The sequence below is a fragment of the Quercus robur genome, chromosome 12 (assembly GCF_932294415.1).
Source record: "Quercus robur chromosome 12, dhQueRobu3.1, whole genome shotgun sequence".
NCBI lineage: Eukaryota > Viridiplantae > Streptophyta > Magnoliopsida > Fagales > Fagaceae > Quercus > Quercus robur.
In genome coordinates this window covers 2,224,753-2,242,523 of record NC_065545.1, presented here as the reverse complement: position 1 = coordinate 2,242,523, position 17,771 = coordinate 2,224,753, and the positions used below count along the sequence as shown (strand labels likewise).

General features: G+C 37.5%; 2 protein-coding genes across 2 annotated transcripts; one reads left to right on the top strand and one right to left on the bottom strand.

The window, feature by feature from the left end:
• Nucleotides 1-599: 599 nt before the first annotated feature.
• On the bottom strand, nucleotides 600-5,277 carry LOC126708643 (uncharacterized). The gene is made up of 7 exons (XM_050408481.1): nucleotides 4,815-5,277; nucleotides 3,643-3,681; nucleotides 3,462-3,532; nucleotides 2,923-2,987; nucleotides 1,573-1,662; nucleotides 1,398-1,490; nucleotides 600-1,207 (listed from the first exon to the last, which is right to left on the bottom strand). Exons 1-7 carry the CDS (start codon nucleotides 5,126-5,128, stop codon nucleotides 773-775), a joined length of 1,107 nt encoding a protein of 368 aa, XP_050264438.1. The 5' UTR covers nucleotides 5,129-5,277; the 3' UTR covers nucleotides 600-772.
• An 11,583-nt stretch (nucleotides 5,278-16,860) lies between these two features.
• Nucleotides 16,861-17,388, top strand: LOC126710213 (uncharacterized). Its single transcript, XM_050410592.1, has one exon. It carries the CDS (start codon nucleotides 16,861-16,863, stop codon nucleotides 17,386-17,388), a length of 528 nt encoding a protein of 175 aa, XP_050266549.1.
• Nucleotides 17,389-17,771: the final 383 nt, after the last annotated feature.

The window sequence follows — 17,771 nt, the reverse complement described above, 5'->3', positions numbered from 1 at the left end:
TTTTTAGGGAACGAACCCCCCTTAGATTTTATGACATGACATAATTTCTGGGCTGTTGGACTCGTTAAAGTCTGGAGTAGCATCATAACTAGAAAACAACCAACAATAACCTGGTAGATAAAGATGGACTTCCGTTCTGCAACTCAAACAAGAAGTAGTCTCTAACAAGTTATGGGACTTCTTATCAAGATAAATATTTTGTCCCACTTTTGTTGCCGCTGTTTAAACTTAGGCGTTGCTATAGACACCATTATATCTCCACAATCCATCAAAAGACCCAGACTACATAATCACCAATGGGTGTTTTCAATCTGGGATTCTTTAGCTCAGTAAATTCTACCAATTTCTACCTCGGTATATGGTATATCTCGTTTCTTTCGGGTATTTTTTTTAACAAAACTATAAAGACTCTGCCTACTAACAAGAATATTCTTGCAAAGGATCTGTGGCATTATGAGTGGCACCGATCATGTTCTTACGACATCTATTTGAAAATATTTTGCACTAAATTTGTAAAGTAAAAACAAAACAACGCAGAAACATTGTTCAGCATCAAGACTGTTAATGAATCTACCAATCAAATTAAGTACTAAAAATATATAAAAATGAGAATGAACTACTATATAATAAGTTTTCATACTATTAAATACAAGTTGGATTGTGATACAACCACCCGATACAATATATATTGATAAATCAACAATCCAATACAACCTATTCAGATACTACACTTGTCTCTCTGTGAGCGGGCGTGCAAGGGCGGCACTCTGTTTTACCAGATATTATCAACAATTCCAAGGCTAGCACTTAATCTCTTCTCCATCCAGTTAATAATATCCTGTCCAATCTCTTCACGTTCAGGCTCAAAGAGAAGGTCATGCAAGAAGCCATCATAAAGCTTTATCTCTTTGAACTTGGAAGCTGCCTCATTGTACAGATCATGGGAGGCTAGAGGATCTGTGACTTTATCAGCAGTTCCATGAAGGACAAAGAATGGGACAGTCACTGACCTAAAGCTCCTCATTAAATAAGAAGAAATACGCAAGATCTCATGGCCTGTTCTCACCCGTATAGGTCCTGTATATACCAATGGATCAGAATACTTTGCCAACATTGCTGCAGGATCCCTAGAAACTGGAATGCCCCTTTTGTTTGCACCCTTAAATTGGAACTTGGGAGCAACCACAGAAAAAATAGGAGCCATAGCCTGCATAATTGGACAAATTTAAAGAACCAGCAAGGAATCCGTGATAAAAATTTATTCAATAATTAAGCACAAGTTACTTTCTCAAAGTTCATTGCCAAAACACAGATAAGTTGGTATTTTCTGGCATTCAACTCAATGCATTATTTAGCATATCAGACTATGTACAAGCTGTGAACCAGAAAAAACATACCCCAACAATTGGATGTGCTGGCTTCACACGCAAAGCTGGTGAGGTCAATACAATTCCCTCCAGCATTTCTTCAATGTGAGCGTATGAAGCAGCCTATGCAAGAGGTGCAAATTATCAGGTTAGAAGTTCATAAAAGACAAAGTAGTGTGGACTAGTGTGTCTGTTTACGCCTTACCTTCAAAACCACTGCACCCCCAGTGGAATGACCAAAAAGGAAGCATGGTATTCCAGGGTTCTCTGACTTGATCTTTTCAAGGAATGCGCCCTGTTGAAAGAGAACATAGATCACTATCCTAGAATGTATGAAGAACATCAAATGATGAATGTTTCAAGAACAAGACAGACAAAGTAAAGTAATGCTTCAAATTTTGATTTGTTATGGTCTCCCAATCAGTGAAGATGGCAGTGGAGGGTGGTATTGACTATTGACTATTGACATGAATCAAGCTGATTGTGCTGACATGGAAAGAACTGAACTACACGGGTTGATAAACTTGGAAAAGATATAATTCCATGTGTTAACAGATAGCATGGCTGCCCTAGATAGAGTGGTAAACAGTATTCATGAAAGCACTAAGGGCAACTAAGCTCAAGGACCTCTTAAAGCCTAGGCGCAAAGCACAAATTCCAGGCATGAGCCTTATTGTTAAGTTACACACGCAACTGGTGTGTCTTGAACCATGACATCGCCTTTCACAGTTTCACCTAACCCTTACAAGGAAAGGTGACGCAATTTAAACTAGAGCCCATCATCACATTGTTCGAACATTATGTATAATAAGTTAATAACCTTTACTAAAAAGATTCGTAAATAATAGAGAAAGTTAATAAACTTAAAATAGTAATTTATTTGCCTATTAGCTCAAATGGATAGTGCAACTGCAAAAGGTTTGTAAGTTCAAATTTTACATAAGTTATTTCAATTTCTTAAATTTTATATGGTAAATTTGAAGACAATAATCAATGGACAATATGACTTTCACATAAAGTTTAAACTTAAACATTTCATATAATTCTCCTGTTCTTTATAAAAATACATAATCATAATAGCTATATTGAAAATATAAGTATAGGATTCAATCAAAAGACAAAGACCAAAAAGCACAGGAATAGGAGAAATCATCCTTGCTCGTGTCTTAAGATATGTAAACCAAAAATTGTTTATGTAGTACAATGCTTTAAGAATAGTGTCCCAATAATAAATCAATGCTTCATGTCATTTCCTTCAAGATTGAATGATTAATTTTAATGATATTTAAATTAGCGAGCCTAGGTGTGCTTTGTGCTTCTTCAAAAAACACCAAAGAAGATGAGCTGCACTTTGGTTTAAGTATGAAAAGTGCTTAGACCTTGGGGCTTTAAGCTTTTAAGTGTGCCTAAGCACACTTTTTAACTACACTGATGGTCCATAGAAAGCCAATCTCTGGGACTCGAACAACAAAACCAAATGGTTGTAACAAAGCGTATTTGTATCCTTGTATTGAGTGTAAATGGATCTACAAAATTTGTAAGAATTACAACTTACAGTGTCTGCAACAACATGGTCCAATGAGGGTACATACCCATGCAATCCATCGCTCCCACCGTGACCTATAGAAAAATAAATGAAAAACTCATCACCTAAGAACTTTTAATTAATCATCTTAAACGAAAAAGAAAAAGATATGGTAATGAGAATAACGAGAAATTGAAAATTGATGATCAACATAAAAGGTGGGCTTGTACATGATGCCTATAATAGCATGATCTCAAAAAGGGAGGGAGAGAGAGAGAGAGAGAGAGAGAGATTGTTCCTCCAAATTAATGATATAAAATTCTATGATGGCAGTTCTTAATATCTTTTGAACTATCCTGTACATAATCCAGAATACTTTTCATTTCAAATGATGAAAAAAAGGAATTATTTAATATGATACCCAAATATTTGGAACAGTTTCAAAATTTATTATTCCTCTAAGTACCAGTAATGATACAAAACCTGTCTTTTACTCTTGGCATAGTAGTTGCATGCACAGCATTGTCATTTTACAATTAAACAAGTAAAAGTACTACAAATGTTGGTACCTATCCAGTCCATTGCATAGACCCCAAAATTGCTGGATGTTAGTTGCCTAGCAAAATCAGCATATCTTCCACTGAAAATGAACATCAATTAGAGACCCATCATAATACTCCATTAGTTAAAAACATATGTTATAGCATGGATGACAAAAATTACAAAAGGGTTAGAGAAAACCAAAATTACCCGTGCTCATTAAGCCCATGTATGATAAGCAAGATGCCCCTGAAATTACAAACCACGAGTTCTTAAAATAAAAGTAGAGAAAGAGCAGCAGAGCAGAATAAAGACCACAACAAGGAATGTACAAAGTAAAAACTGTACATGCTAAAGATGAGTGGGAACCAAAACCAGAGTCCTCTAATCCTTTTGTCTAGTGTGTCTCCTGGTGTGCCAGAATTTTATTAGGAACACACTAGAAAATCTAGAATACAAGTTAGCGACCTGCACATCTTGCAGATTAGCTCCACAGGACAATATATCTCTTCAAATGGATATCAAAAGCTCATAATTAACACCAAACACTACAAAAACACTTCATAGACACAAAAAGTCCAATTCTTTGGTTCATGGGTTCGTTTCAATTTTCAATATCCCAATTCCAAACAAATAAAAATCCTAGCTTTTGTTTGAGCTTCTTTTCCACCATTCATCATTTTTCTCCATAACCAAACAGACCCATTTCAAAAGAAGAAATAAAAGTGAAAAAGCTTACATCATATCTCTTCATAGCGCATAACCCAAATACCAAAAACTACATAAACACTTCATAGACACAAAAAGTCCAATTCTTTGGTTCATGGGTTCTTTTCAATTTTCAATATCTCAATTCCAAAAAAATAAAAACCCTAGCTTTTGTTTAAGCTTCTTTTCCATCATTCATCATTTTTCTCCATAACCAAACAGACCCATTTCAAAAGAAGAGATAAAAGTCAAAAACCTTACTTCATATCTCTTCATAGCGCATAATCCAAATACCAAAAACTACAAAAACACTTCATAGACGCAAAAAGTCCTATTCTTTGGTTCTTGGGTTCGTTTCAATTTTCAATATCCCAATTCCAAACAAATAAAAATCCTAGCTTTTGTTTAAGCTTCTTTTCCATCATTCATCATTTTTCTCCATAACCAAACAGACCCATTTCAAAAGAAGAAATAAAAGTGAAAAAGCTTACTTCATATCTCTTCATAGCGCATAATCCAAATACCAACTACAAAAACAAACTTCATAAACATATAAAGCCCAAATTTTTGCTTCATGGGTTGGTTTCAATTTTCAATCTCCCAATTCCAAACAAATAAAAACTCAAACTTTTAAGCCAAACAGACACCATTTCAAAAAAGAAGAAAATCCTTACTTTAAGTCACCGGAGACCGGAACCCAGGAGCGGCAGAAGAGGGCATGGGAACTAGGGGCAAAGAACAAGGAGTTGGAGCATCGGAGCCTGTGGTCATTACCAAAAGAAACGTCCAAATCTTCAGCCAAGGCTCTCCTTCTCAAGGTGTCCTCCTCTTCCCTCCTGCGCTTGCTTGAACATTGAGAAGGAGAGAGGCGGCGGCGGAGGAGGAGGAGAGAGAGGAGGACTGTGTAAACGAAAATGAGAGAGGTCCTCAAAGCTCTCAGAATTGGGATTATTCGGTTGCTGGCTCCGGAGGTCAGTTGCTGCTCCATCTCCGCCGCAACGGGTGGCTGAGATAGAATTGAGATTCTCAGAGAAACAGACAGAGGGTGTTTGATGATGGAGGAGGCTATTTATATTGATGACGGAGAAAATGAGAAGTTGGGTTTGGAGGTGGCGAAAGGTATTTATCCTCTGCAAGCGTTTCGTTTTGCGTGTGAAAAAAAACTGTCTATGATCTGTCTATCTATATGATCTAGATGTACACGTGGCTACCCCTTGAGGTGTGATGGAAAGCTTGTGTGAGGGTGTTTAGTTGAATAGTTTGAGAATTGGTGTTACGAGTTTTTTGAAATATATATTAAAAAAAAAGGTGCGTAAAAATATGTATAATATTATTTAAAATGTGAAAATATAAATTTGAACTCCCTCATCAAATAAGCTAAGAATTGCATGATTGGAGTTTTGAGTTTTACAAAAATGAGATTGGATCACGCCTGCGTGTCTAAGATATGCATGATTTGAGTAGTGCATTTCACAAAAATATGTATCACGGCGTTGAATAGTCCTACCTCACCTAGGGTGCCCCACCCTTGACTATCCTGGTTTCAAGTCAGCTGGGTCAATGACGAAACCTTATTCGTTCGTTTAAAAAAAAAAAAAAAAAAAGTAAGCGTGGGTCCTACGTATGTTGAACTTGGTTTCGTCTTTCTCTGTTTCTTTGTTCTAAACAATTATGAAGTTTTGTTGGGGGTCCTTTCGATTTCAAAAAGGGAAATATTGTATGGGTGGGTCGGTGCCTACTGCCAACACGAGATACTAGATGTGTTCGATGAGGTGGCGTTTTTTTAGTGGTTTGTGTGAAAGTGGACGCAATTAGATTTACTAGTTGGTCTATAACCCACGTGATCTTCGGGCACAGAACCTTCCTATGTACTATCAGATTAGTTCAATCTCTCAAGACTCGAGCTGTATTGAGTTAAAAAAAAAAAAAAAAAAATTTGTTGAAAATAAATTGAAATATAGTTTTTTTTTTTAAAAAAAATACAGAAATAACTATTTTTTTTAAAAGGTTGCCCAAAACATACGGTTGGATTTGGTTCCAAGTTGTTTTTGATTGGAGATAACTCTTCCACGTGCAACATCCATCAAAAGTCAAAGATTATTAGTAATTAAAATTTTGACAGTTTTTTTCATTTTTCATAAAAGTGGTATCAAAACTTTTCTAAAATGTTTTATTAATGGGTGCCCTAAGAGCACTTGTTAGCATGACTCTTTTTTTTAGGGAAATGCTAACAAGTACCTTTAAGGTACTGATTAATAATCTATTTAAAGAAAGTTTTTTATGGGAAATGAAAAAAAAGTAATTAATATTTTGAAATTTTTTTTTTATTTCCCATAAAAGTGATATCAAAACTTTCATAAAATGGATTATTACTGAGTGCCTTAAGGGCACTTGTTAGCATGACCATTTCCATAAAAGTGGTATCAAAACTTTCCTAAAATTGATTATTAATTAGGGCACTTGTTAGCATGACCTTTTCTTTTAGGAAAATACTAACGAGTGCCCTTAGGGTACTGATTAATAATCTATTTAAAAAAAGTTTTTTTTTTTATGGGAAATGAAAAAAAAAAAATTAATATTTTGACAGTTTTTTTCATTTCTCATAAAAGTGATATCAAAACTTTCCTAAAATGGATTATTAATGAGTGCCCTAAGGGCACTTATTAGCACGATCATTTTCATAAAAGTGGTATCAAAACTTTTCTGAAATGAATTATTAATGAGTGCCCTAAGGGCACTTGTTAGCATGACCCTTTCTTTTAAGGAAATGCGAACTAGTACTCTTAGGGCACTGATTAATAATCTATTCAAAGAAAGTTTTTTTATGGGAAATGAAAAAAAAAAGTAATTAATATTTTGGCAGTTTTTTTCATTTCTCATAAAAGTGGTATCAAAACTTTCATAAAATTGATTATTAATAAATACCCTAAGGGCACTTATTAGCATGACCCTTTCTTTTAGGGAAATGCTAACGAGTAACCTTAGGGTATTGATTAATAATCCATTTAAAGAAAATTTTTATAAAAAATGAAAAAAAAAATTTAATATTTTGACAGCTTTTTTCATTTATCATAAAAGTGGTATTAAAACTTTTCTAAAATAAATTATTAATGAGTGCCCTAAGGACATTTGTTAGTATGACCCTTTCTTTTAAAGAAATGCTAACAAGTGCCATTAGGGTACTGATTAATAATCCATTTAAAGAAAATTTTTATAGGAAATGAAAGAAAAAAGTAATTAATATTTTGACAGTTTTTTTCATTTCCCATAAAAGTGGTATCAAAACTTTCCTAAAATGGATTATTAATGAGTGCCCTAAAGATACTTGTTAGCAAGACTCTTTCTTTTAGGGAAATACTAACGAGTGCCCTTAGGGTACTAATTAATAATCCATTTAAAGAAAGTTTTTATGGGAAATGAAAAAAAGTAATTAATATTTTGACTATTTTTTCCATTTCCCATAAAAATGGTATTAAAACTTTTTTAAAATGGATTATTAATGAATGCCCTAAGGGCACTTGTTAACATGACCCTTTCTTTTAAGGAAATGCTAACGAGTGCCCTTAGGGCACTAATTAATAATCTATTTAAAGAAAGTTTTTTATGGGAAATGAAAAAAAGTAATTAATATTTTAACAGCTTTTTTCATTTCCCATAAAAGTGGCCCTTAGGGTATTGATTAATAATCCATTTAAAGAAAATTTTTATGAGAAATGAAAAAAAAGTAATTAATATTTTGACAGTTTTTTTCATTTCTCATAAAAGTGGTATCAAAACTTTCTTAAAATGAATTATTAATGAGTGCCCTAAGGGCATTTGTTAGCATAACCATTTCTTTTAGGGAAATGCTAACAAGTGTCATTAGGATACTGATTAATAATCCATTTAAAGAAAGTTTTTATAGGAAATGAAAAAAAAAATTAATATTTTGACAGTTTTTTTCATTTCCCATAAAAGTGGTATCAAAACTTTCCTAAAATGGATTATTAATGAGTGCCCTAAGGACACTTGTTAGCATGATCATTTCTTTTAGGGAAATCCTAACAAGTGCCTTTAGGACATTGATTAATAATCCATTTAAAGAAAATTTTTATGGGAAATGAAAAAAAAAAGTAATTAATATTTTGTGGCAATCAGTCATAGTCTGACACTTAAAATAGTTGTGGCAAAAATTATGGCAATTTATATGTTACTAGAAGTCTAAAAAATCTCATATTTTAACTGCTTACACAACAAGGGTAAGGTTGTTTAAGATTTGTTACTATCTTTATTATTTGAATCTACATGGTTTCTTAAGAGTTTGACTTTCCTCAAATACTTTTTTAACTGGAATCTCATTTTGTTTTAATGAGAAATTGTCACATCATCCACTAACTAAATAAAATGTGGAGATTAAAACTCACTACCACTTGTCATTGTATATTTAAAACAAAATGACATATCTAGTTAAAAAATTACTGGAGGTAAACCAAACCTATTTCTTAAAGAGTGTTGGGATACATTTCTTTACACCTAATATTATTTAAATAGCACATATTTATTTCTTTTCAAATGTCACAAACAGATTATTGGGCATGCCTAAATATTTTCTAACTATCACTATGCTAGCCCACAACTTTTCTCCTCTTCATCACAAAACTGGGCTACAAATGCAAAACACTATGGGACCCAATATTTTCTCATAAAAGCCCAAATTATTTAGTAAGTGAGATAAAATCTAATCCTTTCTAAGGCCCAATAATACTTAACAGATATTCGAAAAAACCCATAATGCAAAATTTTGGCAATTTTATCTTGTCCAAATGGGATTCAACCCCATGATCAAAGCCCGTGATTCAAACCCGTGACAAATTATTCATCAAAAGCCCACTTCTCACTGGTAATATCAAAAGCTCAATTTTCATTGGCAATGTCAAAAGCTCAGTTCCCATTGACAATATCAAAAGCCCAATTTTCATTGGTAATATCAAAAGCCTAGTTCCCACTGGCAATATCAAAAGCCCAATCTTCATTAGTAATATCAAAAACCTAGTTCCCACTGGTAATATCCAAAGCCCATTTTTTATTGGCACTATTTTATTAAAGAGCCTAAGATTATTAACATTTGGCAAAAAAGAAAATATCATGGTATAACCATTGCTTAAATATTGCTATGACAAATTGTCTTATAAAAACTCATTGGGAGTTATCTTGAAGATTATGATCTCATGTTATAAACCCATGAATTGCATGATCACCATTTGGGTCACAACATCAACACTCATGGTAAATATTCAAATCCATAAGCTTAACATTTAAATTATGATGCGGTTATTAGAAACCACGAGCATTACTTACAATGTGGAATTCACGTCCATGAGGAATGAAAACCCATGGCAAACATGTGTTGTTAATGTGCATTTTGTAGGATGCACACAACCTGGCCCAAAGGAATCAGCCCATGTAAGCAAGCCCAATCCAAAAGACACCAGCAAGAGGCAAAGGATTGAGAGTGGACAACCAGCCCTTGTTCATCCCTAACCAAAAAACAACTAGAGACCCTTACAAGAGAACCAAGCCTTTGAGGATAAACTAGCGGCTGTCCCATCAGTTTTCTGCCACCTTCTACCTGACGTGAACAGTACCCGAGGGCTGTCATATCAACTGAAGTCTGAAGGATGATGGAACTCTATCATCTTCCTCAAGACCGTATCTCCATTGGAAGCAGAGTTGAAACCAAATTATCCAAATCTCAACAAATTGATGCTATAAATGTTAAAAACATTCAAGACATGATTCATGTGCCAAGCCCATGAATCCTAAAGGGGAAAAATTGGGAACATGTGGTTTGGAAGGCATAAAGGGATCTCTAGTGGAACCCTTTGAAGTGGACTTAGAGCTTGACGCTTGGCTTGGGGTGTTAAATATTATTTCTTGGGGGTCCAAATCTCAGTTGCAGCATTAGAATTCGTTCTTGATATACGCCTTAATCACATTGATTAAGCTCAGCCTCAGAAATCCTAGCATTTAATGCAAATCACTCTAAAATGCCATAATTACCTAAAGAAGCAAGACAGCCCCTAAAGTAAATCTCCTACTTTTGACCAAAAATCCCAAGAAGATTAATCTTGATTCACTACCTCTGATTAGTCCTAATTTTTTTTTTTTTTAGATTTTCGTTAATTAATGCTTCTCTAAAGCTCCATTATAAAAACATAAACACCTCAACCCACTAGGGGACAGTTACCCTCTTTGAAACTCTGGATTTTTTTACTAATTTGCTCATAGTTTAGTTTTCCTTAAGCTCACCACTCATCATCTTTAGCCCACACTCATCTAATCTCAGATACTCTTTTCCCCTTTTCACACAATCACAGCTCATAAATGTCTCTCAACTAGTCACAAACAGCCTACCACTCACAAAAAGCCTTAATCTTAGCTTTATTCATATCTCACTCACTCAAAATAGCCCATATTCACCTCATTCATGCCTTATAAACACACACTCACCAAAATTTTAGTTTAATACTTGCTGCATTGAGATGGGATCTCTCTCTCCCTTCACACTATGCCAATTAATCCTTCTTTTCTTTTTCCTATGGAACCTTTAATTTTTACTTTTTATTTTACAGTTGAAGGATATGATGTATTTATAACAATCGAACTCTTCCCTCACATTGATGTAATAATGACCGAAAGTACAATAAATTCCTCTTGACCAAGACATACAAGGACCCCCGGGAGTTAACATTTTCCTAAATTTATCTAATTATTGATTGTTAGACTACGTAATTTCACCCCTACTGTTGGACAATTTATCTTTTTGGACTTAAATGTAATTTCACCCTTATTGTTGGAGAATTTATTTCCCATGAACTATCAAAACAGGACCATTAATGTACTAACTAAGTATTGTAATTATTTTTCATTGGGCTTTTGTTACTGTTTTGTTAAGTGCAACCTTTGTTTTCTTGCTTGGATAGGCTTGTCATCACACCGAAAGCCTTTGGATGTCATCTCAAAAGCGCATAGTCGAGTTTCGGCTTGGCTTCCCAACATTTTATTCAGAGGCATCAATTTCCCCCTCAAAATTTTGGCGACTCCACTAGGGAGCTAATCACTAGGTGAAAGTCTATCCTGCCTCCAAGGTTACGCAATAGCTAACAAGAAGCAACTTAAGATAATGTTCATGCAGTAGCATAAAGCCACCAAGGTCCAATTGCACAAGATGACCAATCCAAGCAGCTTGAAGTAAACCAGGAGAATGCTGATCATCCATTCACTTTTGTTCTTGAAATGCTACAAGGAATGCAGCAAGCTCAGTTTGAGCTAGTTGAATCCATTAGAATCCTAAGGGAGGCTCAAGGTCAAGGTGTCCAACCGCCACGTGCGGAACTAGACCCTTGCACGTAGCAAGAAAGGGGCTCAGCGATTGGAAATCCTCAATTTGGTGAACAAAACACTCCTGCACACCAGTTTGTCACTCTATCTAATCTCACTTCTCTATTGGAGAAAGAAAGAGGTAGCAGCGGAAGGAGCCTATGCATTACATTCGCAAACCCCCATATCCAGTAAAGCTACATAGTAAACCATATCTAGAGAAGTATGAAACACCTACTTTCGCCCTTTATGATGAAAGGAAAGGGAATGCAATGGAGCAAGTCAGCAAATTTATGGATTCCATGGGACCATTTGCAGGAAATAGGGAGCTTTGTATAAGGGAGTTCTTAAAATCCCTCACTGATCGTGCTTACACATGGTATTCTACTCTTCAACGTAATTCCATCCCCACGTGGGAAGATATGGTGGAAAGTTTCTGCACTAAGTATTTTCATGGCGAGGAGAAGGTCACCATCATTGCCCTTCACAATGCAAAACAAAAGCCTTCCGAAGGGCTCCTTAATTTTATCCGGCGATTTAGAGATACCGCCCTTAATTGTTGTGGACAGTACAAAGAACAAGAACTAGTAGAGATTTGCATCAACAACATGTTCGCGGAATACTGAACACACTTGGAGAACCTTGACATTCATCAATTTGCCCAACTACTCCAAAAAGCTCACAAGACAGCTCTATTAGTTAAGCCATCCGTCACTGACAAGCCTAGAGCAGAAAAAGAAACCCTCCTCAAGCTCTTGCCTTCTCCGGTGGTGAATCAACAGTAGGGGTAAAACGCAAGAGAGATGATGATGCAAAACAACAAGAGCTACCTCCCATTCCATGCACTGATGAAAAAATCAAGGTGATAGTTGAGAAGTGGGTGGTTAATGGAGTCCTTAGAATCATCAAGCCAAACCGAGAGCCTACTAAGGAAGATAAGCAAAGCCCTCATTATTGTCATTATCGTCAGTATGTGCATCATAAGACCAGAGATTGTAGGGCTCTTCGGAGGATGTTTCATAGAAAAATCACAGATGGGACCCTTGATTTAACCCAAGAGTAGGAGGTCCAGCGAAACTCGTTGCCACAACATAACAGAGGGAAGGCTACAGCGGCAGTGGTGATTCATGTAGGAAATATTGAGGATGATATGAGTAATAGAGGGGAATTACCACCTGCAGCTGTCTTAGCACTTCAAAGGAGCCCAGTCGTTCATGCCTTGTTCAGCCAGCTTGGGTTCAACAAAGAAGTAAGAAAGGTAGCAACCGAAGCACTAGTATCCATTACCTTTAACTCCGGTACATACTGCCTTACCGCTGAAGCTCATGCCAGCAGAGCTTTCTTAGAAACTACTAATGCCATCACCTTTACTGACGAAAACATGGAAGTGCAGCACCCTGATCATAGCAAACCCTTATATGTCGCTGTTCAAATCAGCGATGTCCACATACGGAGGGCGTTAGTTAATATCGGTGCATCCTTGAATCTCATCCCAGCTAGTACACTCAAAGTAGCTAAAATCTCTCTTAATCGAGTCATCGACACTCCCATAGAAGTGGCTGGTTTCGCTGGGATGCAAGAGTATACCATTGGGAGCATACAACTTGTCCTTAGAGTGGGACCTATTCTGGCACTTACAAGGTTTCATGTGATTGATTCAGCTGTATCATATCATGCCTTGCTTGGGCGGCCTTGGCTCCATAGACACAAGTTGTTCCCATCCACATATCACCAATGTGTTAAAGGGAGGTTCAATGGCAAGCCCATATGCATCCCAACCAACCATACTTCGTTTGACTTGTCTGAAGCCCATTATTTTAAAGCAAATTTTTATGATGAATTCACTCCGTGTGGGGAAGATGCCACGTCAAAGCCTATTGGAACCCAGCTGCCTGATTGGGAGGTTATTAAGAAAGAGCCTGAGGTGGATTTGAGGGGGATCCTTGATCAGAAGAAAAAGAAGAGGGAGCGTAAGGAAGCATCTAGCAGTGGGTCACAACTGAGGTGCGTGCAAATCCAACTACCAGATAGGCGCCTTAGTTACCGATTATGAAGGTATGCGGGGCCTAGCTATCTCAAACAGAAGGGTCCTAAACTGAATGAAGCCAATACAACCCCAACTTGCTGCTGCACTCAAGAAACAGCAGCTCCAGCGGAGCATTCTCTTAACAACATTGTTGAGACAGCAGCTCCAGCGGGGCATTCTTTTAACAACATTGCTGAATCGTGTGAAGAGTTATTACTGACACCTAATCTGTCCTTACCAGCTGATATGGAGCTAGAAGTTGTTGATCTTAGTAACGACACCAATGTTCCACAAACAACCTCAATTAATGCAAATCTATCACAGCCCGAAAAAACCCAACTCATTGTACTTTTGAAGGAATATGCTGATGTCTTCGCTTAGGAATACAATGAAATGCTTGGCTTGGACCCCAGTTTAGTGGCGCATGCTCTTAATGTTGAGCTAGGAGTAAAGCCTGTGATACAGCCCATGTGAACCTTCCATCCGGATATTGAAGCTTAAATCATCAAAGAAGTGCAGAAACTCCTTGCAGTTGGTTTCATTAGGCCCATTGAGTACCCGAAGTGGCTGTCAAACATAGTGCCTGTCAAGAAAAAGAATGGGTAAATAAGATGCTGCGTTGACTTTCGGAATCTCAATAAAGCATGCCCAAAAGATGAATTTCCACTTCCAAACATGGACATGCTAATTGACTCAGCTGTTGGGCATGCTATGTTCTCATTTATGGATGGCTTCAGCGGCTACAACCAAATTAGGATGTCGCCTAAGGATGCAGCCAAGACTGCCTTCTGAACCCCCATTGGGAATTTCTACTATACTGTTATGCCCTTCGGCCTCAAGAACGCCGGTCCACTTACCAAAGGGCCATGACTACAATCTTTCATGATATGATGCATAGAGAAATTGAAGACTATGTGGATGACATTGTGGTGAAGTCAAAAGCAAGGGAAAACCATTTTCATGTCTTAAGGAGAGTCTTTGAAAGATGTCGCCTCTACAAGCTTCGTATGAATTCCCTTAAATATGCTTTTGGTGTTTTCGCTGGAAAGTTTTTGGGTTTCCATGTCCACTAACAAGGGATAGATGTTGATCCTAGTAAGGCACAAGCTATAGCTACCATGAAGCCCCCCACTATAGTCAAGGAGCTTAAAATCTTCCTTGGTAAGCTTTCATACATCCGGAGGTTCATTCCCGATTTGGCTGCTCTCACTGTTGCCTTCACCCCCTTGCTGAAGAAAGGAAGGCCTTATCGCTGAAATTAGAGATGCCAGTAAGCTTTCTCTCAATTACAGTGACTCATGACCAAGCTGCCGACCGTATGTGCACCCATATCAAGAAAGCCCCTTAAGCTTTATTTGGCCACCAACAGTGAGGCAGTAGGGTTATTAATAGCCCAAGAAGATTAAAAGGGGGCTGATCAGCCAGTTTACTATGTCAGCCGGATGTTGAAGGATGCTGAGACTCGATATTTAAGAGCTAAAAAGGCTTGTCTCTCTCTCATATATGCTGCGTAATGACTACGACATTATTTTTTGGCTCATACGGTTCACCTCATGACGAAATCTCATCCTATACGCTCACTCTTGTAGCGTCTTGTTCTTTCCGGAAGGCTAGCACAATGGCTCCTGCAGCTGTCTGAATTATCTATTACCCCTATAGCTGTAAAAGGGCAAGCTATAGTTGACCTACTAGCATGGTTCCTAGGAGAAGAAGGTTGGGATGTCATTGATGAAGTCCTTGGAGATTTACTGGAGGTTTTAACCATTGAAGCAACTGGAGCTAGGTGGACTCTTAGATTTGATGGGTCCTCCAATGTTGCTGAAGGAGGAGCTGGAATAGTTCTAATCAAAGAAACAGGGGAAGCAGTAGCCATGTCTTTCAAACTTGACTTTACTTGTACCAACAACACGGCTGAGTATGAAGCATACCTTACAGGTTTGGTGGTAGCACGTGAAATGGGAATCAAATGCCTTAGGGTTGGGGATTCGAACCTAGTTGTTTGTCAAGCTAAGGGAGAGTTTGCACTCAAAGAACCATCATTGGCACCATATAGAGCAATGACCCAAATGTTGGAAGATTTATTTGAAAACTTTGACAGCCAACACTCTCAAAGGACCGACAACCGCTTTGCTGATGCTTTAGCCACTTTGGGGGCTTGGATTAGTTTTGAAGGTATAGCCACTAAAGTTACAATCATAAAGAAACCCGTTCCAGTAGTACAGGTGTTGAAAGAGGAGTTTTTCAGTTAATCACTAGACCAAGCAGATTGGCGATCCCCCATCAAAGAGGTGCTATTGTCACCATTTGGCAAAGGGCAATGAAGTGTTTCAAAGATTACACTTTGGTGGTGGGGGAGTTATACAAAAAATTTTCGGGAGGAGTATTGGCAAGGTGCTTAAGTCTGAGTGAGTCTAGCAAGCGATTAAGAGAATTTCATGAGAAATCCTGTAGCTCCAATGGTGCAGTAAGTCTCTATAGGCGTCTCCAGTGGTCAGGGTATTACTGGCCAGACATGGACAAACAGGCCGCCAACATCCAAAGTCAGTGTGAAAAATGCTAGCACATCCCTAACCATGAGGAATCATATGCTATGTTCACCTCCAACAATTGGCGAATCCTATTCCTTAAATATCTCATAGAAGGCATTTTGCCCGACAATCGGGATGAGGCATATCGTTTAAAAAGGATGGCGACTCGCTACTTTGTGGAAGAAGGTGTCCTTTTCCGAAAAGGGTTCAATGGGGAACCCTTAAGATGCTTGGGGACCCTCGAAGCACAATCTGTCTTGCAAGAAGTCCATGCGGGTGAATGTGGGGACCATCAAGGTAAGAAGCGACTTCTCCAGCAGCTACTTAACCTTGGGTATTTTTGGCCAACCATGAAGCAAGACATGGCTAAGCATGTGAAGACTTGTGATACTTGTCAAGTTCATGGGAGCTTGATCCATTCTCACCCCACTAGTCTCCAAAACATGACAATGCCATGGCCATTTCACACTTGGGGGCTAGACTTGATAGGGCCAATAAATCCACCATCCCATGGCTATATTTGGATATTAGTAGCTACGGAGTACTTCACAAAATGGGTTGAGGCAATCTCGTTGAAGAAAGCTATCGGTCCAGTGGTTGCAAATTTCATCTGTGAGCACATAATTTGTAGATTTGGCATTCCCCATAAGTTCATCAGAAATAATGGTACTCCCTTTTTTCAACAAAGATGTCCGCAAACTGCTTGACCATCACCACATTAAGCGTAGGAGGTCTACTCCTTACTATCCCTAAGGCAATGGCCAAGCGGAGGCAACTAATTGAGTGTTATTGAAAATTCTCAGCAATATGGTCAATGAATATGAGGGAGGATGGAATGAACATTTGTTGGAAACCCTATGGTCCTACCGGAGTTCAAAAAAGACTGCTACTGGTTTTTCTCCATCTTTTCTTGTGTATGGCACCGAGGCTATATCACCGGTAGAGCTATTAGTTCCTACCCCTAGGGTGATTCATGGTCAAGAAATTGAAATGAGTGCAGCCACCTATGTAGAATGTAAGGTCCCCGACCTTGAAACCTTGGAGGAAGTAAGGAATTTAACCCTTGGTCGTATCCAGTGGTACCAACAGCAGATGACCAATGCCTATAACAAGGTTATGAAGGCTAGAACTTTTGTTATGGGGCAAATGGTTTTGAAGGCAGCAGATCACATGAGAAGGAACCTCTCTGCCCCCTCTAAATTTGCCCCAAGTTGGGAAGGTCCATACCTTGTAGGGGAGGCCAATGACAGCGGTTACTATCGTCTGTCTACAGCAGATGGCAAAGTCCTCGCGGAACCTATTAACGGCAAATGGCTTATGATGTACTATGCTTAATCTACCATGCTTGTACTGTGTGGTCTTTTGCCACTCCTTTGTAAGATCACAACTATTACTAAATAAAGAAGTAAGCATCGCTTTTGCCATAATCATGCATGTTTTTGAAAGGTATTGAGTTTTTCTTTTTCTCTTTTAAGAAAAAAAAAAACATAGCTATTCTCTCGAATATATATATATATATATATATATAAACATATGAAAGCATATACATATATGTATGTATATAAGTATACGTACATATATATGCGTGTGAATATGTAGGTGAACACTCTATTTTCTTTCCTTAAAAAAAAAGGGGGGGGGGGGAAACACAGTAGCTATGGCTAGAGGCGTCCTTTGCTATGAAAAGTACAATATTTACACACGAATGACTAAAAGAA